Below are 26,837 nucleotides of genomic sequence, written 5' to 3' on the forward strand. Positions count from 1 at the left end.
ACATCTATTACAAGTGAATTGAGCGATAGCACCAACAGCAGGGCCTAAGCTGAATAGCCCTGCTGTAGAGGATTCTGAGGGTGCTAATCCTAAAACATGACATGTCACTCCTCTCACCTGATATCCTGGATAGCTGGTCCTGGATCAGCTGAGCACCCTCCCTGACCACCCAGATTCACAATCTCAGGTTTACTTGGGGCGGGGAGAAAACAGTCCATTGGCTCTTCTTGATGGGTCATAAAACACATTAGGTAATTCATTGTAATGCATATATAGTGTATGGTGTAAAAAGAATTCTAGATAACGTCGCCATCAAAGTACCCTAAAAATACAGCGGTTCCAAAGATACCTTACCATGAAAACACCCAGGTTGTCTGTATGACCGGCAGTCCCCCTGGTCACCGCAGCTCCAGCATCAGAAGTCTCCCAGGTAAACCAACAATTACCTGCCAGGATCTTTTGTGAACAGCTAATGTAAGCTAGCTAACTTATTAACTGACAGGTCCAGTAAACTTCAATTGCTACACTTTTGTGAACATGTTAAACAAACAATTACCTGTCATCCAGTCAGTTGAAATGTTAATCAACATTTCCTACCTGACAGGATGCACCACCCATGAATTAAGCACAATAAAATGGGTCGTAGGACATTCTGATAGACATCCTTAGCTGACAGGATGCACTAACCATGAATTAAACACTATATAACTTGGCTAAGTGTCTTAGTTCATAAGGAAAGGACAACATTCATAAGGAAGGGACAACATTCAAATAATCACACTTTCGTTTAGTCAAGAGCAAACAAGTTTACAATTTACAGTTTTCAATAAACAGACGTGCAATTATGGTACTTGTCACATTACAATTGTATTGCACTTGCGGTCTTGTTAATAAATTAATCATAGAGCAAAAATAGAGGCAAGGAAAATCCCATTATAAATGATTTACATTATACAGTATATCAAGCTAGACTCTCATAGTCTTTTAATTCAAGATTTCACATTCGGACAATCTCATCACTATACAGAGAAGATCCCTAAGTTACATTAATGGTTTTTAATAACATGTTATTTGGTCCCAAGGAGTCCCTCTGTCTGCTGGTATATTTACAGATCCAGAATAATACCTCACATGTTGTGACAATCACAACTGTATAGGTACTACTTGTTACAAACATAAACCTTGTTTGTACTTAACAGCCATTTGAAGTTATTCAGAAAAATACAACAGGAGCATGACGAGTTCAGCTAGAAGTACTTTCCTAAATAATCGATTTGAAGCTAATTTACACCACTCAAAAACGTACACAACCAGTTTGCCTGAATTTTTAAGAAGGAATCATTCAACATGCACGCAATTAAACAATAGCCATTCCACTTTCAAAATAAACAAAGTACCAACAAAACAGAACTAACAGCCTGATATCAGACTGTCAACTTGTTACACTCCGTTGAGATCTTCAGTCTGGCGTTGCTTCCACTCTAACAGATTTCCATGGGAGAGGGACATTCAATTTTCCCTAATCAATCACTAGAGACCAATGTCCAGCGTCCATTTTTGTTCACTGCAAACTGCCATTCGCTTATGTTTGCAAACGTTTGTGGAGAACAAAAATCTAACTGAGAAAAAGTTGAACAGTTTGCAAACGTTCGATGAATTTGAACACACCATGACAACATGGAGAAGTGAAACCATGTAATGTATGGCTACTAGTCTACTACCAATTGTCTTCCTCTCAAGGAATACGGATGTCAAACTGTCCCAATGCACAGCTTGACAATGCTCGACAACAGCTTGACAACGGTCTTAGTCCTTTGTGCTTGTATTGGTGCTGATTGGCTAATCATTAGAAACCGCCACGCTCATTGGACTGATCATTTTACTCTGAAAAACAGCTGTTTCATGTAGCAACACCAGACCAAGAATCAGTCAACTTCGGTGGAGTGGGCGAATTTGAATGTCTGGACCCAGGCTAGAACAAACATGTAATAAACACAAATGCCAAAATAAAACCACACAGGATTTATAATACAGGGATGAATTCGAATGGGTTACGATGATTGACAATCACCTGTTCTACAGCATTTATCATGGACATACCAGTGCACCGCTCATTCAAAATACCCACTCCCCCCACCGGCACAGGGCACTGTGGAGCCTCAGTTCTTCTTCATGGAGTCCAGGATGCGCAGGATATGCAGGAAGAGGTTGACGATGTCCAGGTAGAGGTTGATGGAGGCCAGGACGTGCTCCTCGGGGGACAGCTGGTGCATCAGGAGATGGGTGTCATAGATGATGAAGCCACAGAACAGAAGAGCCCCGGCACTAGCGAACAGCAGCTCCGTGGTGTCATTGTTGAAGAAGAGCTGAGGGGACAGGAGAGAGGGGATTCAGACGAACTGGTGGATGGACGGACGATGGAAGACAATTCCAATTTGTGTAAGGAAAAAGCTAACAAGAGGAAAGAGGGCGTTCAGATTAAGAGGAGGATGGTCGGATGGACCGATGACAATTCCTACAAGAAGTAAAAGTATGTTGAAGACGGAGAATTACAAGTTTTAGGAAGCCGTTACCTCCATCCTGAATAATAACAATCATTGGAAAGTTTGAATTCACAGGTAAAGGGCTAAACTCACCCTCATGAAACTAGCAATGATCAGGATCCACAGTCCAGCGAACAATCTGTAACACAATATTCAGTTCACTCTTCAGTCGCATTAACAAAGCACATGTCTAGCCTGTACATGAGCATGCAGTTGCAGTATCATAGTCTTCATTGTTGAAGGAACTGATCATTGATTTTAGACAAAACAGAGATGTTGTTACAGAGTACGCCATAGACAATGGAAATGTGGAAATTGTTTCATCATACAAATACTTGGGTACCATCTTTGACGATCATCTTACATTTGATGTGAATACTGAGGCTATTGGACAACAGAGAAACCACCCTTTACGCAAATGTAACTCCTCTGTCAGGCCTGTCATCTTGTGCTGTTTGTACCAATCCTTTATTGAGTGTCTTTCATCTGCTGGTTTCAGAGCCTGACAGTCCAAGTCAGGAATAGCCTGAACATCATTATGAAAATCTGTTCTATGATAATTGGAGTGAAAAAGAGAGACCTAATTCCTTCTGTAAATAACAAGTCCTCCAGAAGGCAGAAAGCGTCTCCAGGACATGTTCTTGCGGGTTCTGTAATGGGTTCTAAGGTGGCTCATGATACACCTTCACCGAGTTTCATAAAAATCGGTTTGGTAGTTTTTGCGTAATCATAGTCCAAAAAATGAATGGATGTGAATGGGCAGTCCGGCTGTGTTTGGGCGGCCTGTGGACCCGACCTGTGATTCGGATCCACTCTAAAATTTAATTGATTCTAAGTTGGACCATGCTACACCCTTCCACCGAGTTTTGTGAAAATGGGTCCAGTAGTTTTTGCGTAATTCTGCTAACAAACAAACGTGCACACGCCACCGAAAACATAACCTCTCATCTTGCACTGTCACTGGGGCAGAGGCAATGTGGAAAAAGCGAATGGATATGAATACACTCTGGATGCACTGTACTGGTGCATCTGGGAGGACTAGCTGATATACTGGTCCATACCCGGCTCCCAGTTTGCTGAAGTCCCTCTTGGACTGGAAGGTGTAGGCAGTCAGTCCCAGGAACACAGCGCTGGTGAGGAGGAAGGCCTGGAGCACTATGGCATACTCATAGAAGGTCACTGTAGGCAGAGAAAGAACAAAATGGCATGTGTAAGAACTGGGTTACCAGGGTTAACACAATAGGTTGATATTCATGAGGTGCTTCAATGTTCATTGAAAATGTTTTTTTTAGTTGAATCAACTCTTTAGGTGTAGGTTATGAATGAGTGAATATGATTATCATGGGGAATATGTTGTGTTTGCGGAACAAGGAACATAACTCACCAGCTGTTGCAACGGAGACCGCCTCCAACAGAGTCTGAAAGAAACATATGATTAGCTTAATAATAATAATAATAATAATAATAATAATGGTCTTTAACTAAGGTAATTGCACTAGAGACAAACTTACAAATGTGAACAGCAAGTAGAGGTTGACAGGATGCTTATGTCTGTACACAGCCAAGGCCACGAGCAGAACCAGAGAGCCGATTGCTGATACCAACACCACCGCAGGACTGAAGGGACACACAGCCCATGTAAGACCCAAATGATCATGGTCACAAAAACAAAGCCTTTTAAACAAGTACAAACAACCTTTTGCTTTCCAGGTCCGTCTGGTTAGCTCCTGTTACTGACTGTCAATAAGAAGCTTACCTTGCGTGCACGAAATCCTTAATGGGGTCACAGAACATGAAGATGGCAGATGTTGCCGTGGTCAGAATGATCTGCAGGGACAGGATGCTGTACACCTTACGCAGAAAATCTGGTGAAGGGAATATAATTATTGTGAGAAATAGTAGTCTTGCCTACATTTACGCGGTATTATGTTATTAGGCGACAGCAGCAGACCATAATCTGTATGGGTAGGCTACCTAACCCTTTAACTGAGAAGACCATGACAGTTACCTAGACATGACAGTTGTCAAAAACAGATTATGAATCCATCACCATCTGTGTGTGTGTGTGTGATATTAGGGCCTATCTAGCTAACGACACTGCCAAGCAAAAACAATTCAATTTACCCATCCGGATTTGCACACTTGCAGTTGCAACATTTGTGCCATAGTTGAAGTCATCTTCAATTGAAGATCTTGGGTATTTTTCAGTATTCATTCTGTTCTTCCTAAAAACAAAAATCGAATGTATTATGTTGTCTAAAAATTTTCCTGTTTTCGGCCTTGTAACGTAGGCTGTTTCCGCAGACGTGCTTCACTTCAGTGATCCCTTCCGCTGGAGTCGTGATGCGTCAGTGTGGGCGTGTTTAACAACAGCGTCACATCATCCTGGGGGAATACCGGTATTTACATTGATTCCATTATGTGTAAACCAGTTCAAACCAAAGGGAACGGAGACGATTGGGCCCTCTATTACTGATTCAAGACTCAAGATCAGTTTATTGCCATGTATACATTTCATATTAGGGATTTGACTAGGGTTAAGGCATACGCTGTTGTAGACGACAGGATAGGGACAGCACAGTGCAACGACATGACAGTGCAAACAGTACAAAAACTGTGCAAATAGCCTACAAAATACAAAAAACAATGCAATTGCACTATCTTAAGCGCTTTAACATCTAATACAACGTACACTTGACCAATGATTGCAATACTAAAATGTGCTTGGCGGCAAAGAATAAAGTTAGGCTATCAATATGTTCTCAACTCACTCAACACAACTAAATGTAGGCTATAGATCAGTGAGAAAAGTAGGCCTAAGCTAAATTGTCAATTTCATCATTTTCCAGTGAAACTGCATTTGAATATATTGCGTTAATTGATAACCCGTGGAACTCTTGGGATTTTCCACAGAATATTCCTCCTCCCAGATTATTTTTTATAGGTCTACAATGCCTATTATTCTCAACCTGTACAGCTGTCTTTTATGTAGCAACAGTAAAATACGGGTTTGATTGGCTGTTAAAATGGTGAAGGGGCGGTGTTACAATACTACAATAGCCTACAAATACGTCCTGACTTTCACTTTTTATAGAAGAGACATCGACCAAGGCGCGCCACTTTAGTCAGGTCTTCAACGTTATTTGTTATTCAACACTTGGTTACATATCCAGCCGTGAACATGAGGTCTGTTTTTGCTCTTATTCTTGTTATCATTTGCTGCACCGTGGAAGCCAAAGAATGTAAGTAGCCATGGGTGTTAAGTGTAGGCTATTAAGCCTATTATGCAGTAGGCTAGTCTATTGTATTATTAACATTATATTATAACGATTGTAGTTATATTTTAATGGTATTCAGTGTGTTACTAGGCTACATTTAATGTAACGTTAGGCCTACCAATTTTTGCAATTACGTATGTGGGCATATTGTCATGGCAATAATGTAAAAAACAAACAAGAAATAGATTACTTTATAGATTATTTGATCAGGTCATTTGCATTTTATTTGTAGACTACATTAACTGTAGCTTCAAATGCTGTAATTACAAGAATCTAATAGTTATGCAAAGGTACTAAACATCATACATCCTCAACAGTTGGAATTCCCCCTTCAGAGTTAACTTTCGATTTCTTAGAAATGGCTGTTGTGACAGCGCCTTCTTAGGTGGCTGCCTGTAACTTCATGATGGAGCTGCTTAGCGTTCCTGATGATGACATTAGTTTAATCTACTGTCCCATTGATGCTTCCTCAGCTTCCCAAAAGGTCCAGGTCTATAGCCTCAAACCAGGCAAGGTTGGGGAGCCGAACACCCTGATCTGTCATGTGAGTAACTTCCACCCTCCTGAGATCAGCATCCAGCTCCTGAAGAACAGGGTGGAGATGCCTGGTGCCACACAGACAGACCTGGCCTTTGAGAAGGGCTGGCAGTTCCACCTGACCAGGAGTGTGGCCTTCACGCCACTGAGTGATGATGAGTACGTCTGCCAGGTCACTCACATGAAGAAGCCCCTGCTCTTCCGCTGGGGTTAGTATAACACAACCACACTCTTGTGTGTGTGTGTGTGTGTGTGTGTGTGTGTGTGTGTTTATGTACATTAATGTCGATATCATGATGAGTAATGTGAACACACTCCATTCCCATGCTTATTAAAGCATTGTTACTGTAGACAGTGATAATGTTATTAAAGGAGTAGTAAAGGGAAAATGCATGTTTAGCCCTGTTTTTCAGGTTACTTATGATCATATACAATGATCAATGTCTTTGAAATTGAGAGTTGAACATATTTTTTTTAATGATTTTTCACGGTGCCCACCCACATCCATTGTATGACCAAAACGGTGGTAGAGCAATTATCAGACTTTCTCAAAAGTGCTAGTTTTGTCAACTTTTTGATCTGAACCATTGTATATGATCATAATTAACCTTAAAACAGGGCTAACCATGCATTTTCCCTTTACTACTCATTTAAGTAAACATGTCATCACAGGTACATATGAGCCTATAGACATGAACATATCAGACCACTGCTGTTGCATCATCTTAGCCGCGGTTGAATATCTGTTTGAAGAGACCAGATTTTTTTTAAATCTTCTGTTGTGTCCTCTTGTTTTTCAGATCCAGATATGTAACTGGGCAGAGAAAGCAAGCTTGAGGTCCTGGTACGTTTTCCACTTAAGTTGTAGCATTAATCTACAGTCAATTCTTGTTCTATTAGATCTAAGTGCAGCGTTTGATACGATCGACCATGATATCCGAATGGCTGGTTGGTCTCTCTGACTGTGTTAAGGGGAGACACTACAGGCAAAATGGCATTTTTTCTTCCACTTCCACTTTTCTTTTATAACATGTAAACTATCATTATATTAACACAAAAATGCCCAGACTCTATTAAAAACTCACCGATGAAAACATCTATGGGTGAATAGAACTTTTTTTTTCCCTTTAAAGGAGAATGCTCGTTTTTGACAACCTGGACCTTATTTACGGCATATTATAAGACTTACTTAGTTTAACTCACCGAGATCACTTTGGTGTAATTCGGAGGCCTGTAGAAGAAATTTTAAATCCAGCGCGAGGCAAGTATATCCATGTAATGGCAGCGGATGGGGCACTGAGAATGCAGCTTGTAAAAAATCAATTTCCTGCCACGAAACGGTTGTTTTCATCAATCTGTCTTTATGAATCGCTAGTTGTGCTTACATAGAGCGAGGGCTTGTTGTGGTTTTTCACATGCCTCTGTAATATGATCTTTAGAAACGTCTTTAGAAACGAAATAGCTTCCCCACTTGCTCCAACACGCATGCGCACAGCGCGCAGACTGACTGATTGATTTGCTAATATAAGCCTAGATATAGTATATGAAGGCAAATCTTACACCTTTAATAACCACCCAATAAATTGGTTTCTGTTGTATGCACTGTCATTTTAGTAGATGAGTCCATACAATGCAGATTAAACATTGAGAATCTATCATTGTTCCTTTAATATGCTTGTAATATTACATTTCTGTTTGACTGAGAAATATTGTTTTATATACCATATCCCATGGTGTTAAGAGTTCTATTGAGCTCATCTATCTCTTTTCCTTCTCAGGGTTGCATTCCATCGGTGGCACCACAGTCAATGCACTTTTTTTTGACTTGAGATGACTGCGATATTCCAATTGAACGTGGGCTTTCATTCTAATTCTGGGTCACTGCAGCAGAGGATTTACCATTTTTCAGGGTTTTCAGTTCTTTGGAGAGATTCATGATTTGGACAATTACCAGACATGACATCACACCCTCTTGCTCTTTAGTTTTTGTGTACATACGTAGATTCTGACGGGCTATAGGCCTAATATCATTTCCATCTTTACCATGAAATCAAAACTGATATTCCTTAAAAGTGTAAATTACCAGATCTCAACATAAACAGTTTTAAAGATAGTTTGTTTTTTTTCTGACGGAGAGACATGGCTGTTGAATATTTTCTGTATATTTTCCCCCTATCTCTGTATGAAAATATTGAAGTTAAAGTTCTGTGGTTTGAGTAAACGTGAGCAGGTTAATCTAATCAATTATCTGTTCAAATGTAACCGTTTTTGGGGACAAATTGTATTTTCTACTGAATAAACAACTCTAAACTGAATCAAACAACTGTTGTTGCCTGTACGATTTTTTGACATTATTTGGCACCATGTTCCATATCAGTCCAGTCTATGGAGGTATTAACATTCATTTTTAATAGCAATTGAAGAACAAACTTAGATAGAAACGTAGAGGCAAGTGTGACATTCAGGAAGTGGGTTGTGCACAACCTGCGCTGCACTGTTGTCATGCCAGCTGTCAAGCTGTCAGTGTCATGCACTCTTTCATGCTGACACTTGTAATAATAATAAATCATCAGGAATTCCCACTATTGTGATTTCACTCTTTTATTTTTCCTCATGAAAATATACAATTAAATCTGCACACATACTATAGAAGCTACTCAGTCTATATGCAGTGTACTGTAGACTGATACAGCTACATCCACACAGGCTTATAAAAGGTAAAACTAGACACAAGGTGTTCTCCTTTATATTCAAATCTATGTTCATACACATTTCCATACTTACACTTCTATTTCATCAATGTTTATATCATATTTACATCCCAGCTACACTTCTATTTCATCAATGTTCACACCCATATTTACATACAAGCTATAATTTGGCTAGACTAGCCATCTTTAGTGATACCAAGGAGCTGTGTTTGGGAGGTAGGAAGGGAGCAGGCAGCATATAGGGCCGGTCTTCAAGCCTGCTATCACGAAGGGCCAGGAAATGGAACAGGTCACTCACTTTAAATATCTGGGAACAATCACTGACAAACTCACCTGTCAGACCAATCCAGACTACAGCTATAAAAAGACAAGACAGCAGCTCTCTCTCCTCAGGAAACTGAGCAGCTTCAACGCCAGCAAACACACCCTGACCCCGGTCTACAGGTCACAGGTCTACAGGTCACAGGTCACAGGTCTACGGGTCACAGGTCTACAGGTCTACAGGTCACAGGTCTACAGATCACAGGTCTACAGGTCACAGATCACAGATCACAGATCACAGGTCTACAGGTCTACAGGTCTACAGGTCACAGGTCTACAGGTCTACAGATCACAGGTCTACAGGTCACAGATCACAGATCACAGATCACAGGTCTACAGGTCTACAGGTCTACAGATCACAGGTCTACAGGTCACAGATCACAGATCACAGATCACAGGTCTACAGGCCACAGGTCTACAGGTCTACAGGTCTACAGGTCTACAGGTCACAGGTCTACAGGTCACAGGTCACAGGTCTACAGGTCACTGGTCTACAGGTCACAGGTCTACAGGTCTACAGGTCTACAGGTCACAGGTCTACAGGTCTACAGGTCTACAGGTCACAGGTCTACAGGTCACAGGTCACAGGTCACAGGTCTACAGGTCACAGGTCTACAGGTCACAGGTCTACAGGTCTACAGGTCTACAGGTCACAGGTCACAGGTCTACAGGTCTACAGGCCACAGGCCACAGGTCACAGGTCTACAGGTCACAGGTCTACAGGTCTACAGGTCACAGGTCTACAGGTCACAGGTCTACAGGTCACAGGTCTACAGGTCACAGGTCTACAGGTCTACAGGTCACAGGTATACAGGTCACAGGTCTACAGGTCTACAGGTCACAGGTCTACAGGTCTACAGGTCTACAGGTCACAGGTCTACAGGTCACAGGTCTACAGGTCTACAGGTCTACAGGTCACAGGTCTACAGGTCACAGGTCTACAGGTCTACAGGTCACAGGTCTACAGGTCACAGGTCTACAGGTCTACAGGTACACTACAAGCCCCCACAAAGCCTAAGAACACTGTGGAATAATTTTATGTCTGGTGCATGCACTTTATTTTTGATCAGTTTTTATACTGTGTTGCCTTGAAGGCCAATTTCCATTACCATGTACATTTTATGGACAATAAAGTATTTCTTAAATCTTACACCAAAGCTACACAAATGTTTGTAATAGCCTACATGTAACCCACCATGAAACACAACACTGGTAGTTAACGGAATTATTTATTATTGCTTCAACAGACTTCCGCCCTCTGTCGCCTAGTGCTATTCCAAGCGTCAGTCAGGGGGGCGGTGTGGACTATTTGGGTATTTCAAGAATTGAGCAATTGCTCCAGCCTACGCACGTCTCTCCGCCACAACCCACCAGAGGCGCTTCATCATAGTTGAACCAGAGCATGAGATGGACAGCTCTACGTGCTTGTACGACGTCCCCCCGGCTATTATCGAGACATTTTGTAAAATAATCGACAGTGGTGATGACAGCATAGGATGGCGTGGGTTAGGTGAGCATCCACAATACATCAATGTGGGGAGAAAGTGTGTTTATTATGCTTACTAATCAAACTTGAACCCCTTCCCCTCAGCGGCGCGTATCGTACCGAGCTGGTTGGATGTTCGTCGCCTAGAGAGGCTCGAGACGACGGGAAAGAGTCCCACGCGTGAACTCGTGTGGTCGTGGGCTCAGCGGAACAAGACTGTGGCGGATCTTCAGCGCGTGCTAGAGGACATGGGGCATTTGAGGGCACTGCAGCTCTTTCAGCCTGGTGAGCCTATGAGTGATGATGCTCTCTTTATTTAAAAACAACCACGAAATATTGTATTCCAATGCAGGTCAATTTGTGTCTGTTTATTAGGCCTAAATTAATGATTTACTTTGTTTCACTTCTGCAATGCTTCAGCAATGTTCCTCCTTTTGGCTCAGTGTAATGTAAACTAATAGATTATGTTCAGCCTGACCATATGTTATGAAACTCTTTATAAAACATGACTGAATGTATTCATTATCCTTTCAGGCCCAAAGTATTCATTCTACAATAATGGACCATCAAATCCAAAAGAACCACCCTCACCTTCCGAGATGCCTATGGTATAAACCACAACACATCTGTTCATGAAACATATGAAACATGAAACACATGAAACAAAATGAAACATATTCACTGAAGCCTTAATAGTTTATTTAACCATGCATTTTACACCCTGATTTCTCACAGCCTTTCACATCTGATATCGAGTGTACACAACCTGAAATGATCTCGGCCGTGCGTGTGCCCGTTGAAGGTGTGTTTGTTTATGATGAAGCCTAATATCTGCAACAATGAAGGTTGCTATTCACTCACTGTACTACTTATCATGCACTAAACTGTGTTGGCTCACTGTATCAATCAAAGCTTTATTTGTATAGCATTTGTATTCATACCCAGAGGCAATGTATGGTTGGGGAACCTGTCAGGTGTAATTTTAACCACTTTAGTCTTGTAGCCAGTTCTCTGTTTTACTTAATGTATCAGTGGTTTCATTGGACTTTGAGGATGTGTGAATTCGTATGAATGAAGTGAGAATGCTCAGAATCACCCCTTGTGTGTTGTGTTTTATTTTTTCCATCCATATAGGTACAAAATATAGGCGTGTGATCACTTACTCAGATGTTGTAGAGGGGACCAGAAATTTTCACCAAGACATGAAGTTTGCTGAGGGTAACTTTGCAGAAGTGTACAGAGCAGTGAAGGGAAATGAAACCCTTGCTGTCAAGCTCTTTACACAGGTAGAAAATACTGCTTTCCTAAAATCGTGAACTCTGAATATGATCTGGAATGGACTTTGGTTGAATTGAGTATATTGTTGGTCCTATCAGGTACAGAAGGCCTCCTGGAAGAAGCTGTGGGAACTGTTTAGAAGAGAGATGGAGGTCCACCATCTGTACGTCTGAAAATGATCACCTCTCATTTATACTGTTCTCTTCATTTTAAGAATATAAAAAATAATTATTACCATGTATTGTCCATGCAGCTATCAGCATCCCAACATCTTAGAGTTGTTGGGTTGCTTTTCTGACGAGGACAGATACTGCCTGGTTTACCCCTACCTTCCAAATGGGTCACTGTTTCACAGACTGCATGGCCAGGTGAGTTCAACATCAACCACACACACATATCTTTACTGTCTGTTAGTCAGTAATCATCGACCAGGGATCTGCTTCAAGAAAAGGTCTTTCCATGTTGTAATGGAAAAGCTGTTTGAACATATTTTATGGTGACTTATCCCCTTGTTTGTCTTCTTACAGAGCATCGACTTCCCCCTATCCTGGCAAGAACGTTTGGACATCATCAAAGGCACAGCAAAGGCAGTGTACTACCTGCATATGGCACAGCCATGCACTGTTATCTGTGGAAACATCACCAGGTAGGTTCAACGCCCCAGATAAATTATTTTAACTTTGTTTCTTTGAAACTGTTATTGTGCTGTAATACTACAACTGTAGAAACTCAACACACCGTCCTTTTCAAACCCAGTTCTGAAGTGTTGAAGTTGTCTCGCTCTGCAGTGCTAATATACTACTGGACGAGTGTCTGCAGCCCAAGCTCTGTGACTTTGGAATGGCGCGTCTCCGGCCTCATTCAGTCAATCAGAGCTGTACTATCACCTTGGAGACCAGTTCTCACGGCAACCTGGGATACATGCCAGAGGAGTACATGCGTGATGGCAAACTGTCCCTCAAGATGGACGTGTACAGCTTTGGAATGGTGAGTTAAGGTGATCTATCTAGATAATGGATGTCAGAGAGAGGTTTTTGTCATTTGCGTTGTGTATTAAGTGTATTTGCTCTTAGGTTGTAATGGAGACCGTAACGGGACGCAAAGTTATAGAGGACTCTCCTAAACAGACCTTGCTGGTAAGACTTAAAGCATGATGTGATTTTGTTGTTAACTTTGATTGATTGATTGATTTTATTTGCAAGAACGTTCAAAATACATATAAAGTGCATAGGCAACAGTACATCCATTAAAACCATTCTGACGAGGATTAAATACACAATAAAGCCTGATGGCTTATTTCCCTTGTGGTCCTCTTACATGGCAGGCATCGTTGTGTGCAGCACCAGCTGATCGGGCACAAGGCAGCAATAAAAAAAAGAAAAACATACATACATAAATAACAAATGACAATTACAAAATGACATATAGCAGATACAGGAATCCTCTAACCATTGTTCTGGCCCTGAGTGAATAACCACTTGCGTATGGATGCCTTGAAGGTGGTTAACCTTGTGGCCATTTTGAGTTCAGTGGGCAGGCTGTTCCAGAGCACTCCAGCTGAGTAAAAAAAGGTAACCTTGCCATACGTGCTGAGCTTGAACCGGTAGGGGATAATATTGGTACTGCTCCCTCTAGTGGAGTGTTCGTGGAACTTGGAACGTGGAACTTTAGCATAATACATATGGAAATGCCTACAAATTCATTCCTGTGCTGTCACTCATCCTCTCTCTTTTTCTCTATCTGTCCATCCATCTGTCCATCCATCTATCCATCAATCAATTTATCTATCCATCCATCAATCTATCTATCTATCCATCTATCAATAAACAAATAAACAATCAATCAATCAACCGATCTATCTATCTATCTATCTATCTATCTATCTATACATGTATATCTATCTATCTATCTATCTATCAATAAACAAATAAACAATCAATCAACCGATCGATCTATCTATCTATACATGTATATCTATCTATCTATCTATATCAATAAACAAATAAACAATCAATCAATCAACCGATCTATCTATCTATCTATCTATCTATCTATCTATCTATCTATCTATCAATAAACAAATAAACAATCAATCAATCAACCGATCTATCTATCTATACATGTATATCTATCTATCGTATCTATCTATCTATCAGAGAGAGATCCTGAGTGGGGAGGTGGAGGCCAGTGGCAGCGTGGACTCCTGCCTGCAGTACCTGGACCAGAGGGCCGGCCCCTGGCCCCACGCCGTGGCCCTCTGCCTCCTCCGCTTGTCTCTGGAGTGCACCTGCAGCCGTGCACGCAGCAGACCCAGCATGGAGGCCGTGAGTGAGCCGGCCAATCAATTGGTCGACAAATATTATATTTTATAGCTAAATTAACTTACTACCGTTTGACATTATTTGGCATGGTGATATACAATAAGAAGTCAAGGAGCCTTGTTACTTCTAATTATTGGTCAGTTATTACAGTAAGAGTTAGTGATGTGTTTTCTTGGAGGAAATGGTTATTCATAAACTGGATTATAGCTCCATAATACCCTATTGAGTTGAAACTTTGCTACAGTTGAATAAAGTGTTGGGAGCTATAATCCAATGTGTGGATATATATATATATATATATATATATATATATATATATATATATATATATATATATATATATATATATATATATATATATAATTCCTCCAAGATTTGCATGTTGATTTATTCTGCACCTGGCCTAAAGACGGGTTGGATGTGCACCCAGCTACTCTACTCTATAATGCGTTTTCCACAATCTGTCTTCAGGTGTTGCAGGAGCTGAGTCAGCTGCTGCCCCTCCCGTGCCCCCCCGAAGAGCAGCCTTGCACCCTGGAAGACAGGGCGTCCTGGCTGGCGGGTCATGGGTCCGGGCAGGCGGGTCAGGGGTCCGAGCTGGCGGGTCATGGGTCCGGGCAGGCGGGTCATGGGTCCGGCCCCAGTGTGCCCAGGGAGCCAAGGCCTTGCGAGTGCAGTCAGTCAGAGGTGACCTACCTGAGCGGCATTGGGCGACGTGTCAGCAGGACCCCCAGCCCCCTCCCCCAGGAGGAGACGGCAGTGCACAGCCTGCAGACAGAAGCAGAGCCCGTGGACCTGTACAGCAGCTGGCCTGTTCAGTGCAGCTGCTCAGCAGAGGTAGACGGGCAGAGCTGTGAAGACTGCAAAGCCAATGGGTTCACAACCTGTCCCTCAGATTGACCTCATTTAAACTATTGATCTGGTTTTGTCAGGATAAATACACAATACATGTAGTTTCAGAGTTGATGATGTGGAAAAATAGCCACCTTAACTAGAAAAATAGAAAAGGCAGAAAGGGCCTTGTTTCTCAGTAAAACATCAACTTATATGTATTCAAAGTCATTTGCAAAGGGGATAGTTTACCAGCGTAACAACAAGCTGTTTGTGAAAGTGTATCCTAAAAAATGAACAGTAAGGTCAGTCATCCTGAATGTACAGTATACAGACCCACAACAGGAAGGACTTAGGTGTTAAGTGACGGTGTGTGGAGACACTCCCCAGCCTAGGAAGAATGAAGTGTGAGAGGTCTGGTGACGCGAGGGGGAGGGGAGTCTGCCGTCTCAGCTAACTTCATGGGAGTAAAGACAATAAGAAGACATCAAAAAGATTTCTCTCCTCTAAGGTGTGAGCTCTCACAGTAAGAGTTTTCAGGGAATCACATGATGTCCCTATTCCCACGGGAAAGAAGGCTGACAGTGATTGAGTGTTAACCAAAAATTGTATTAACATTAGATCAAAGGAAAATTATTAACGATGACAGAAAACATTTTATTGTACATGGTACCCAAATCTTGTACACGACAAGCTGCCATGGACCTTGAGACATGGTCATAAGCTTGAACTGGTCATAAGCTCTCAATTCAGAGATTTTATTTTCTCTTTACAAAGCTAATGCTGAATTATATACTATCAGCCAATTGGACTGCTTCTTTTCCAGGTGATACCAGCTACCCTTTTCAGTATAGTATAGTATATAGTGAGTATAGTGGAAAACCCAGCTAAATAGAGATTGAGGAACAACATTGAGACATACAATGGAGGTCTGATCCAGAGTACTGTAACTCCTCTCTTTAAGGCATGGCACACCAGTTAAAGGTTAGGTCCCACTGATTGTCACACACCTGAGTAATTTGTTCTCCGCATTTGACCCATCCCCTGGGGGAGCGGTGAGCAGCAGCGGTGCCGCGCTCGGGAGTCATTTGGTGATCTAACCCCCCAATTCCAACCCTTGATGCTGAGTGCCAAGCAGGGAGGCAATGGGTCCCATACCAGTGGGTTAGGGGTTAACCTAACCCTAACCCACACCAGTGACACATCGGTAGAGTGGAAGTAGACTCACAAGTCAGTCTATATGCTGCGCTCAACTTTCGGAGGCAGAGATCTCGAAAGTCTGGCATCGCGAAACTAGAGAGGAAGCAATATCTAAACCCTGGCTGCCTTGACATCTCTGTCTTTGGTCATACTGAAATACTGTACGCCTGATTGACCTGTTGTTCTTGTTAGAAATGGATTACAAAACAGTAAAGGTCTGTGGTCTCAGGAGTGCATCATGTGTATGACTGGGGATTTTGAAATGCAAATTCTCTATTCATTACAGAAAGATGTTCATGTTCTCAGTTATTTATAAGATCTGTTTTAGTATGAACAAAGATGTAATGTATATGTATATATACTATTTATACTAACTCTGTACAGTACTTTTTTATATATACTTGATGTGGATCTGTGTTCTTTGTGGAAGTACAGTAGCTATTAGGCTAGAACTTGTTGGTCCCCGCAAAATAAAGGATTTGATTGTTTGACTTAAAAAATAATGGTATAAACACTCAAATTAACTATCATCGTATTTCATTTGCTTTGGGGGCACTGGAGTGTTTTATTAAATTAGTTTGGTGGATGCTAGCTGGTCACCTTTGGTTTGTGCTAGAATTAACATAATGTGTATGCCCACAGAGAAGGACGGCATGGATGTATAGCTGTAATGGTCTCCATGGATCAACAACATAATGGCCAATTAGGCTACTATAGTCAGGTTCACTATGTAATTCTGTAGGGGTTTCGTGGACATTTGCAAACCTATACATTTTTGGAATCTTCAGACCTTGGGGAATCCAAAAAACAATGTTGGCATTTGCACAGACACCTGCATGTCGGTCATTTGGGATTTTCAAAATGGCCACCAGAAAATATAGGATTTCAGCTACCTTGACCTCTGAACACCCTAAAAAATCAATTAAACATGCCAATCCTATGTTTTCTTGGTCAAGGAATCCAACAATGGTATTTGTTACCCAGATAAAATATGGGGCTGTAACAACCTTCCTTTTTTAAATTATGCATAGGCAGAAATCAAAATTAAATTACATAGCAGAGTAACTAGGTAATATTGACATTCTTTTAAACAAGATTTGAAATCTGGCAAGTCTTACCTTTCACCAGGTACCAGGTTCATGTCTAGAGCCTAGTCCACTTGTCACGTTCTCTAGCGGTTTCTTGTCACCACTAAAGCTTGTTATCTAGCTTGTCATCTTGTTATCTTGAGTTGCTCTCTTGTCTATGACCGCAGCACCGCCGTTCCTCTATTCATGATATAGCCATGCTTCTCATGTGTTATTATAATTTGTTGCCTGCATTATAATTTCTTTGACTATTTGATGGGATTACGCATCTTTCTCTCTGTCGTAGGCTAGGCTGTGTGTGACATGTGTAGGCGTGTGTTGCAGTTTACCACATGAGTTATTATTGTCGGTATTTCAACTGAAAGGCATTTTTCTTCGCATGCACTGCTATATATTATATACTATAATATTTGGGTGTTTTTTTTTAATCACATTTGGCGGATTTTGAGCACTCATTGGGATGGAAAACATCACACCAATCTGGCAACCCTGGCTACGCCCGAAGAGAGCCTGGTGACGCGAGGCTACCAGAGGGCGGTCGTTTCAAATTCGGCTTGCGGAAGAAGAAAATACTTCCGTATTTATATTATTCAAACTCAATAAAACGAGGGAGTTCAGGGTTAAGTTAGGCTAAGAGCTGCAACAAACAAGAAACAAGCATGCCAGCAACTCCTCTCGGAGTTGTTAACTTGATTGGTTATATTTTACCCGAAAAAAAAGTTGTAAAGACTGAAGATGCAGATTTTGACTCGAATGAGGAGGAGGAGGAGGAAGAGGAAGAAAAGCAGCCAGAGTTTCTGGATATGAAAGAAATTGTCAGCGTTTCTTCTGGAGAATTCAACATGTTCAATTCATCAATTCCGGGAAAGAAAGAAGGTGAGTGCGGTTTAACGTGACTTCAAGTTACTGACAGTCTTTCGTGAATCTTCATAGAGTTGATTTAACTGGGGCTGGCCTCATGGCTCTTGTGATAGCTACAGTAACCCCAAACAGCTCATAAACTAGGTGAAAACTGATGGATCAATGAATACCTACCACCTGATCACTGTTTTGCCATGTATCCTAGTTGATTTCCAGGATTTCTCTGGGACAAAGTACAGGGTAGAGGGCCGTTTTGCCCTCCGGGATCCTTGGTGGGAGACCACATGCATTGCCAGACCCCGCAATAAGTTGTGGATCCTGCGGGGCTACCCTTCCTTCAAGCTGCGCTCTGATCTAGAAGGAGCAGACGGCATAGTGCCTCTGTTCCTGGCAGCCTGCGGCGTGACACCAGAGTTTATCACCCAGTTCTTCAAATGGCTTCCCGCTGACAGAGACGTGGGCTTCTCTAACCTGCTGGAGGTCCTGACTGAGTTTGAGGACCTAGAGCAGAACACAGCAGTGGCTCGCGAGATCAAATCCTTGGTCTCCCGCTCAGGTGTGTAAACGAGCAAAGCACCATTTCATCGTTCTCTTTGGTTAGACCTAACATTATTTACAAAAACTTTGTGCAGTTCTTTTGCAATCAATCACTCAACGTCGCCACACTCTTGGGTCATGCGTTCTCACCTTCAGAGAGAGGTGGAGAAGTTTGACCAAAAGTTTGGAGTGAGATTTTTTCACTTAGTCATAAGTAACCCCCCCCCCAACAAAAACAATAAAGGTCCCATAGGCATTGAACTGCTAGTATTCGGGGGTTGGTCATTTCTCCGCGTGAGAATTGTAAAGTGTGTCGTGTGAGCGTGAGAATAGGCTGAAATGTGTGTGTCTCACGCTCAACGCGTGAGACTTGGCAGCCCTGAGTGACACAGATGCTCAGTAAATAACAAGTCTCTGTTGTTTTCAGTTGCAGGCAGGCGAGTTCAGGCTGCACCTCTGTACCCTCTGGTGATGACATACCTGCCCAAACTGCTCCCAGCCCATTTCACTGACCTGTTAGGCAAGGCCAAGGGGACCGAGAGGCAGCGAGCCACACAGGCCCCCCGTGGGACACAGAACCCCCTTCCAAAGGAAGAGGTGGACCACACCTTTCTGTCCGAACTGGAGGAGATTATACGGACTGATGTTTGGAAGTTGGGCTTCAGCTATGTAAGATGAAACTATGGCCCTTGACTTTCTCCTTTAGTGCATTTTGTTTTAAATGTCCTTTTGTTTTGCATTTCGTTTTTATATGACCTTTTATGTGTTTCTTGCACTTTGTCTTGATGCTTTTAATGTCTCATGTAAAGCATTTTGAATTCCCTTGTTGCTGAAATGTGCGATACTAATAAACTTGTTCCTGAAATGTGAGATACTAATAAACTTGCCTTGCCTTTAGTGATCTCTCATCTCATGTCATTCTCAGGAGAGTTTCTAAGATTCTACTGCAGCTTAAACTTGTACTGCATGCAAACTCTTTGAGTTCTCGTTAATCGCCATCCTTTCCTCTGCAGGTCATGTATAAAGAGTTGAATCTTGTTCGCTGTGAAGCTAAGCTCAAGGACTTGCGTGAGTGTGGCCTGCTCCAGAAGATCCCCATGCCACAGCGCAACGCCCTTCATGTCTACGATCAGCTGAAGGACCACTGCTACAGAACAGGCAGCACCTATATGGACCTCCAGGCCCTGTGCGAGAACCTGGCCAGGAACGCCCGCCTGGCGGACGAGGAGGTCTGGGACGCGGTACAGCGGCTCAAGGAGCTGGGCGTGGTGGTACGTGAGAGGAAGAAGGTGGCGATCAGGAACCTGTTCTCCTACGAGACGGGCATTGCCAACTGCCTGCGCGCGCTGGTGCAGGGTGAGCCCTGGCACATCCCGTTGGATGCAGAGAAGGTGTTTCGCGCTGCCGCAGAAGAGAGGATCAGGGGGAAGAAGGGAGGCGCGGGGGATGTTCTGGATCCCGACGGCGGGGGGGACTCGGGCGCAGATCAGGCCGACGAGATGGCCGGCGACCCGGCAGACGTAGATCCGGACCAGGTGCGGGCGGCCAAGATGATCTGTGCCAATCCCGTGACGGTCATCAGCGGTAAGGGCGGCTGCGGTAAGACCACAGTGGTCAGCCTGGTGTTCAAGGCAGCCATGGAGCAGCAGAAGGAGGAGGTGACGAACGCCTGCTGGGACCTTGAGAACGACAGTGGAGGGTCGGAGAAATGGGGGAATTCCATCCTGGGGGAGGAGAAGGAGGAAGGTGGTGAGACGTCTGCTTGTGAGGTGAAAGAAGAGGTCTTGCTCACCGCCCCCACAGGGAGAGCTGCAGCTCTGCTGACCAAGAAAACCTGCTTCAGCGCCTACACTCTGCATCAGGTTAGTACAGGGTACGTCTGGACAGGAGACTACAAAACCGAATAAAGCAGGAATTAAGATTAAGAATTAAGGTCCGTGTTGTATTTTTACCATGAGAGACCAAATTATTTGGCTCCAAAAAAGGTTTTGACTGTTATCATTTGAGAACTCAGAAGTTGAGAAGATCAGGGTCTTCTTCATTGTATTCTCAGGTGCTGTGGAGTTTCATGTGTGCCGAGAAGGATGAGAGAGGGTCACCAGAGAATTGGAAGTTTGAGTTGGTGCGTGTCCTGGTGGTGGACGAGGGCAGCCTGGTGTGTGTGCAGCTCCTCGACTCTGTGCTCACCATGCTCATGAGACACGCCCGGCTCAAGAAGTTTATCATCCTGGGTGAGCTTCGCCCGTCTCTTGGAAAAATAAATAAATAAATCTCGCTTTCTCTGTCTCTTCTAGGGTTGCAAATTTCAAGGAATTTCATTCATCGATATCTGTTAACCTTAACAAACAATAGTTGATTAATTGATAAGAACGTCCCACACTGGACTGCGCTTTGCTCCCTTCATTTTTGTCTTTTTACGCTCGTTGACAAACGTTGACATTTCCCGGCATCCCAATTAGCCTTCACTACATGGCGTGGCACCCTCATGTGCAGTAAGACTTTAAATCATGATTACCTTTCACACAACTCCCGTTGATAACGTTTGTTCAAAAAAAAGTTCTGTTCCATTAACAAGCAATTAATTGAGTAACCAAATCTTACTCGAGTAAATTCTTATCGGCAATGAATCGATAGTCAATTAACTGTTAACATCCCTAGTCTCTTCACTCTTAGGCTGTGTTCGGAATCGCTACCTATTCACTGTATAATGCACTATATAGGGCGTCAGCCATTTTGTTTGTAGTGTCCGAATTCTCCACAGAATTTTCATTCCCTACATAGTACATATTTATTACCCACAATTCACCTTGATTTGCAGGGAACAGTGCATGTACCCTACATTTTCTCTGTTCCCTAGGTAGTTCACTACATGGTGAACCCTATATAGGGAATAGGGAGTGAGGGAACGAGGGAGCGATTCCGAACACGGCTTTAGTCTTCTTCTCAGTCTCTCATTCCCTCATGGGTTCCTGCTTCCTCTAGGCCTCTTTTTTCTTTTTCTCTTACAATCTCACTTTTCCTCTCCCTCTCCCTCTCTCTCTCTCTCTCTCACACACTGTCTTTTTCTCTGTCTCTCCTTCTTGGTCCCACTCTGTCCTGTGGAATAACTGAAGCCCTATGTTCGTTTGCACAGGAGACTTCAGGCAACTCCCCAGCATCCAGCCAGGGAACGCTCTTCACGACCTGTTCCAGGGTCTGAAGAAGAACAAATGGGCCATCGAGATGAAGACCAACCACCGGGCAGAGTCAGAGCTCATCGTCAAAAACGCTGGACTGTAAATAAAAACTGCATTATCAGTCTAGGGGTTTAGCTTTCTTGACGTGATCTGTATTTTTGAAGTTTAATATATATTCTTTGAGGCAGGACTTTTTAACTGTGTACTTGCATCATAAATTCGCAGGAGTATACTTGTAATGATCGTACCTCGCTACCAAACTGACTGATTCACCCTCCTGAGAGTGCTTGAAAGAGATTCTTTACAAGAATACTGAGAATTACAGCATCCTTCTCCTGTCTCACAGAATCTCAGACATGGGGACGAAACATTGGTTCTTTCCTCTGGAATTTGACGCCAGTCTGGACATGAGCAAGACCCCTACCATGCCTTCAGATGACAAGAGTTTCATCCTGGTCCTTCTACCCACTGACTACGGTGAGTCTGACTGGTGCAGTGTTTTAGCTAGGACAGTACCCAATGACCTCATCAGTGTGCACCCGTCCAAATTTCACGTCACATCATAGTATTAGGTGGCAGTGTACAGATCAGCCAGCATGTGAATCCACCTACTGATGGTTTTCCTATATGGGATTATTAATCCAGTGATTATCAGCACTAATGATGCTGAGAATGCTTAGATCTACCATCCTGGGGAGTAATAAGGTTTCCCTCTCATTTGAATGGAGCAGATCTTTCAGACCTATACGATACCCTCACACGCCTACTGCAGGCAGCTCCTGGGCTAGAAAAGGATACAACTTCACAATTCATCGCTTTCAGACGGTAAGAGTGTCTTTCAGTTACAGAAGAGGGGTTTGCTCTGCATTGAGTTACACAAAATAATAAGTAAATGCTTACAGCTCTTTTAGCCTAGCTTTAACCTTTATGTTTCCCTTTATTTTGTAGGGTGGAATGTGCCATGATCAATGACATTTGCTGTGAGCATTACTCTAATCACCTTTCCAAGTAAGTACAGTAACTCCTCCCTTTTTTATTTATTCTACTAGTCCCATTACTGCACCACAGTGGTATTGGATAAGACAAATCTGGCCTTTTTATACTTAAGAGACCACAAGAAAAGAGTGGTGTTTCAGCCCGGGGACAAAGTCTGCTGCACCAAGAATGGCTACATCACAGACCAGGACAATCCCTGCCGGAGATCCGATCCGATCCCTGCCAGAGAGGACGGAGACCATCTGGAGGACAGACCGATGCCGGGATTTGACAGAGAGAAGGACAAGGACAAACTGCGCCTTTGCAATGGAGAGATTTTCTTCATCAGCCAGGTCAGAAAGGAAGGGAACTTCCTCTCCGATAATAACTACAAGTTTCTCCCAAGCCTCCGCTCCTACTGAAAACAGAGGAGATGGAAGCCATGTGGCGGCTGACTAATCAACGCGACTCATTTCCCCTTCTTTCGCCGCGATTGGCAGGATGTGACAGAGACGGAGGACGGGGGCAAGCGGCGGAGGAAGAGTCGCTACCTGACCCTGGACGACCACGACGGCCGGGTTCTGACGGTGTCCTACAGGGAGCTGCAGAGGCAGTGCAGGCTGCAGCACGCCTGGGCCAGAACCATCCACACCTTCCAGGTCCTCTCTCTGCTCAGACATGCGCAGCGCAAAGACACGCTGGTTCTGTCTCTGCAGCTCACAGGCTTTCCTCCCGACACACCTTTTGTACATATCTCACACACACATGCAGCACGAATAGTAGTTGTGGTTGAATTTTAATCTAGACCAAAGTAGCAGATACAGGGCGATCATTTTCAGTGAATCAGTCGTTGTTGAAAATGTGTTTGTAACCTTCCTTGTCTTAGGGCTCGGAGACAGAGACCATCGTTTATGTGTTGGGAAATGGCAGCGCTCAGACCTGGAAGCATGTGTATACAGCGGTCACCAGGGGACAGAAGCGAGTGTACGTCATGGCAACCCGGGACGCCATGGCGTCCGCCATCAAACGGCATGTCATCACACGCACCACGCGGCTGGAGGGGCTGGTCAAGGAGCTGCTGGCCAAACCACGGGCTGAGGGAGAGGACTCGCCTGGTCAACCTGGCTCTTCGCAGGCCGGCACCCCTCCGTCCCCGCCAACTCCTGGCTGCTCCCGAGCGCCTTCCGCTCCGTCCACACCAAGGTTATTATAGTTAACGAAAACTAGCTAAAAAACTGAAACTAGGTGTGAAAAAACATTTCAGTTAACTGAAATAAAAATAAAAACTAGGCTTTACAGAAAAACGATAACTAACTAAAACTGTATTGTGTTTACAAAACTAACTAAAATAAACTAAAATTATAGAGAAAATGTCCTTAGTTTTAGTCTTTTTCATTTCACACGTAAGCCTAGTCTTTTGGGTGTTTATGAAATCTATCCTCCATTTTTTTTTAGCTGTGCCCCTGCACAGAAGTAACCTGACGTGCGCCAGATGGTTTGTTTCACACAGAGTGAAACAACATGAGCTCACAAGATCAGGATGGTCTCACGAGGCTAGCGCAGAAGAAAAAAAAACTAATACTGAAACTAAGCATTTTCAAAAAAATAAACTAAACTAACAAACCTGCTTTAAAACTAATCAAAACTAAACTGAAATGGATGAAACTAATGAAAAAAGCAAAACTATTATAACCTTGGTCCACACCCTTCCAACCCAGGTGTCGTTGGAAGGCCGACGCACCGGCGGCTATGAACAGCCCTGTCGGGAAGCAGGAGACTGAAGACGACATCACACCAGCAGATGCTGCAGATGATGGGCAGCTTGGCAGCGCGTCAGCCACTCTGCCTATAGGTTCCCCCGGAAGCAAGAGGATGCTCAGTTCACCCCACCATGACACCCCAAAGAAACAGCCCAAGGCGAGTAGAACTTCTTTATAATAGAGGAAAAAACATTAGGAGCTTTCCAGAACAAATCTGCCAGTGTTACTGTTTTTGTTTGGCTTCTCCATCTATTTGTGAACTAAGCTGTTTTGACGTCTTTGTAGGTGGAGTTGTCCGAGTCACCACTAGGCTGTTCCAAACTGCAGCATCTCTCCGTCAGCACGCCAAACGCCAAGGCGCCAAGAGATCCTCACTCTGACCAGCCTTCTGTGCATCAACCTGTCTTCACACCACGTCTCCTTGATCTCAATTGATAATTGAAAAGGATTGATCATTGAAAATTAACCATATCAATTTCCCACAATATAATTTTTTATTTTATGCCAGCTTTTAAAATAATGTTTTAGCTTTTTAAACAAACAGCTTCTTAAACAAGTGGAAATGATGTCTGCAAGTAAAGCAACAAGATAGAATGCATTAAAATAAACTCAAAATGACCATAAATATTAATGGTGTGGTTTATGTTTTGAGTTCTTTTTAGAATTTCATTGAGCCCTTTGTTAACTTACTGTAGACCTTTGACTGCAACACATGATTATGATGGGTTCACTGTGTGTGTGCATGGGGGGGGTCACTGTGTTTGTGTATGTGTGTGGGGGGGGTCAATGTATGTATGTGTGTGTGTGTGTATCAAAGCTCTGTCGTGTGTTTGTGGAGTGGTGCTCTCTCCTGGATGAGGCTGATGAATTCATGTTTCTCCAGGCAGCCATGACACTCCTCTCCCCAGGAAGACAGAACCCTCCTGAGCTCTGCTACGCGCAGCCTGGACAGGCCAGCACTGCTCAGGTCCCACAGCTGCTGTTCTGCACACACACACACACACACAAAGTTTACTCACATCCAACTCAAATGTACCAACATAAACCATCTCTTATGTCACGTATCTCTCACAAGCACACGCGTGCACACACGCACACTACCGTATTTGAGTTGGCAGATCTGTGTGTCTGTGCTGCTGAGTCTTTGGCAGATCTTTTCTACAGGTACATGCGAGGCGAGAGGGCGGGACACAAAGCCGATGACACGTGTTGCTGCATCCCTACTGGCTCCCAGGTAGTAACACTGGGAAGGAGAGGGCACAAAGAGGTTGTCAGGTGGGATGGACAACTGTGCCATCTGTTCATGAAGTGTCATGGACGTGTGTGTGTGTGTGTGTTCTCACCAGTCTCCCCTCCTTCCCCTGGGCGATGGCACACGCCTTCCCTAGCTCCGCCTCTACCAAGGAGGGGCTCAGCTCTCCATAAGCAGAGGTCAGGGTTTGGTAGATGCGCTGCAGAAAGCCCACACACACTGGGGAGACATTTAACACGTGTGTATTCAGTGTAGGTTTCAACAGCCGCACAGATAGAAGAGATGAGTGGTGACTACAAGATATTAGTGCACTAAGGCCTGGGAGGGTCTTGAGATGCAATAGCTTTTAATAGACCCAATAACGTTTGGCTTAATGCATGCTGAATAGCGATCACTTTCTTGCTCTCCGTCACAACAGCTATTTATACACACTGTCACTTGCATAACTGCCTCACCTTCACAGTCGCCTGCCGCAGAAACAGAAAAAGCTCCTAAACAGAGCAGAAAGGCGAGCGAGGAGAGAAACATGTCTAGGCGACTGTACAACACGATTTCTGCATTAATAAGAACACCTGACAACTGCAAAAAACTTACATGAACTTCAATGCCCACTACTACCCCCTAGAGTCACTGCACAGACTGCTGAGCGGGCCGTACCACTCGCTGATTGGTTTACCAAGTA

At 43.4% G+C, this 26,837-nt stretch overlaps 5 protein-coding genes across 6 annotated transcripts; 3 read left to right on the forward strand and 2 right to left on the reverse strand.

The window, feature by feature from the left end:
* Nucleotides 1-801: 801 nt before the first annotated feature.
* tmbim4 (transmembrane BAX inhibitor motif containing 4) lies at nucleotides 802-4,858 on the reverse strand. The gene is made up of 7 exons (XM_084447988.1): nucleotides 4,668-4,858; nucleotides 4,300-4,408; nucleotides 4,055-4,160; nucleotides 3,928-3,961; nucleotides 3,605-3,722; nucleotides 2,637-2,682; nucleotides 802-2,366 (listed from the first exon to the last, which is right to left on the reverse strand). The coding sequence occupies exons 1-7, from the start codon at nucleotides 4,756-4,758 to the stop codon at nucleotides 2,160-2,162; spliced, it is 711 nt and encodes a 236-aa protein (XP_084304114.1). The 5' UTR covers nucleotides 4,759-4,858; the 3' UTR covers nucleotides 802-2,159.
* Nucleotides 4,859-5,652: 794 nt separating this feature from the next.
* On the forward strand, nucleotides 5,653-8,600 carry b2m (beta-2-microglobulin). 2 transcript variants are annotated; one of them, XR_014630733.1, is made up of 5 exons: nucleotides 5,653-5,785; nucleotides 6,295-6,567; nucleotides 7,159-7,202; nucleotides 8,137-8,167; nucleotides 8,241-8,600. XR_014630733.1 is itself a non-coding variant. In XM_084447993.1 (4 exons), exons 1-3 carry the CDS (start codon nucleotides 5,725-5,727, stop codon nucleotides 7,170-7,172), a joined length of 348 nt encoding a protein of 115 aa, XP_084304119.1. In that variant the 5' UTR covers nucleotides 5,653-5,724; the 3' UTR covers nucleotides 7,173-7,202; nucleotides 8,137-8,600. The 2 variants fall into 2 exon arrangements, 1 of the variants encoding a protein (XP_084304119.1); XM_084447993.1 differs by having other exon boundaries at nucleotides 8,137-8,600.
* Nucleotides 8,601-10,770: 2,170 nt separating this feature from the next.
* Nucleotides 10,771-16,975, forward strand: irak3 (interleukin-1 receptor-associated kinase 3). The gene is made up of 12 exons (XM_084447976.1): nucleotides 10,771-10,900; nucleotides 10,982-11,161; nucleotides 11,411-11,484; nucleotides 11,612-11,678; nucleotides 12,011-12,162; nucleotides 12,253-12,317; nucleotides 12,408-12,522; nucleotides 12,682-12,800; nucleotides 12,943-13,141; nucleotides 13,228-13,290; nucleotides 14,311-14,478; nucleotides 14,947-16,975. The coding sequence occupies exons 1-12, from the start codon at nucleotides 10,798-10,800 to the stop codon at nucleotides 15,373-15,375; spliced, it is 1,734 nt and encodes a 577-aa protein (XP_084304102.1). The 5' UTR covers nucleotides 10,771-10,797; the 3' UTR covers nucleotides 15,376-16,975.
* A 1,278-nt stretch (nucleotides 16,976-18,253) lies between these two features.
* helb (helicase (DNA) B) lies at nucleotides 18,254-25,338 on the forward strand (the record flags this gene model as incomplete). The annotated part of the gene is made up of 14 exons (XM_084447672.1): nucleotides 18,254-18,470; nucleotides 18,661-19,011; nucleotides 19,420-19,661; nucleotides 20,006-20,854; nucleotides 21,046-21,223; nucleotides 22,126-22,267; nucleotides 22,515-22,645; nucleotides 22,900-22,993; nucleotides 23,117-23,176; nucleotides 23,277-23,496; nucleotides 23,644-23,802; nucleotides 24,030-24,346; nucleotides 24,862-25,060; nucleotides 25,189-25,338. The coding sequence occupies 14 exons, from the start codon at nucleotides 18,254-18,256 to the stop codon at nucleotides 25,336-25,338; spliced, it is 3,309 nt and encodes a 1,102-aa protein (XP_084303798.1).
* Nucleotides 25,339-25,712: 374 nt separating this feature from the next.
* On the reverse strand, nucleotides 25,713-26,719 carry cdnf (cerebral dopamine neurotrophic factor). The gene is made up of 4 exons (XM_084447990.1): nucleotides 26,611-26,719; nucleotides 26,247-26,374; nucleotides 26,005-26,146; nucleotides 25,713-25,887 (listed from the first exon to the last, which is right to left on the reverse strand). Exons 1-4 carry the CDS (start codon nucleotides 26,681-26,683, stop codon nucleotides 25,715-25,717), a joined length of 516 nt encoding a protein of 171 aa, XP_084304116.1. The 5' UTR covers nucleotides 26,684-26,719; the 3' UTR covers nucleotides 25,713-25,714.
* Between the last annotated feature and the right edge of the window lie 118 nt (nucleotides 26,720-26,837).

The sequence above is a fragment of the Borostomias antarcticus genome, assembly GCF_949987555.1.
Source record: "Borostomias antarcticus genome assembly, chromosome: 13".
NCBI classification, from domain to species: Eukaryota; Metazoa; Chordata; class Actinopteri; order Stomiiformes; family Stomiidae; genus Borostomias; species Borostomias antarcticus.

Coding starts and splice junctions, on each gene's coding strand:
- irak3 (XM_084447976.1), top strand. CDS start 10,798: ATGGACAGCTCTACGTGCTTGTACGACGTCCCCCCGGCTATTATCGAG. Junction 13,142..13,227: donor ACGTGTACAGCTTTGGAATG/GTGAGTTAAGGT, acceptor ATTTGCTCTTAG/GTTGTAATGGAGACCGTAAC. Junction 13,291..14,310: donor CTCCTAAACAGACCTTGCTG/GTAAGACTTAAA, acceptor TCTATCTATCAG/AGAGAGATCCTGAGTGGGGA.
- cdnf (XM_084447990.1), bottom strand. CDS start 26,683: ATGTTTCTCTCCTCGCTCGCCTTTCTGCTCTGTTTAGGAGCTTTTTCT. Junction 26,375..26,610: donor TGCGGCAGGCGACTGTGAAG/GTGAGGCAGTTA, acceptor ATGTCTCCCCAG/TGTGTGTGGGCTTTCTGCAG. Junction 25,888..26,004: donor GATCTGCCAACTCAAATACG/GTAGTGTGCGTG, acceptor GTGTGTGTGCAG/AACAGCAGCTGTGGGACCTG.
- b2m (XM_084447993.1), top strand. CDS start 5,725: ATGAGGTCTGTTTTTGCTCTTATTCTTGTTATCATTTGCTGCACCGTG. Junction 5,786..6,294: donor CACCGTGGAAGCCAAAGAAT/GTAAGTAGCCAT, acceptor ATGCTTCCTCAG/CTTCCCAAAAGGTCCAGGTC.
- tmbim4 (XM_084447988.1), bottom strand. CDS start 4,758: ATGAATACTGAAAAATACCCAAGATCTTCAATTGAAGATGACTTCAAC. Junction 3,962..4,054: donor TCTACTTGCTGTTCACATTT/GTAAGTTTGTCT, acceptor TGTTTCTTTCAG/ACTCTGTTGGAGGCGGTCTC. Junction 2,683..3,604: donor TTCAGCAAACTGGGAGCCGG/GTATGGACCAGT, acceptor ATTGTGTTACAG/ATTGTTCGCTGGACTGTGGA.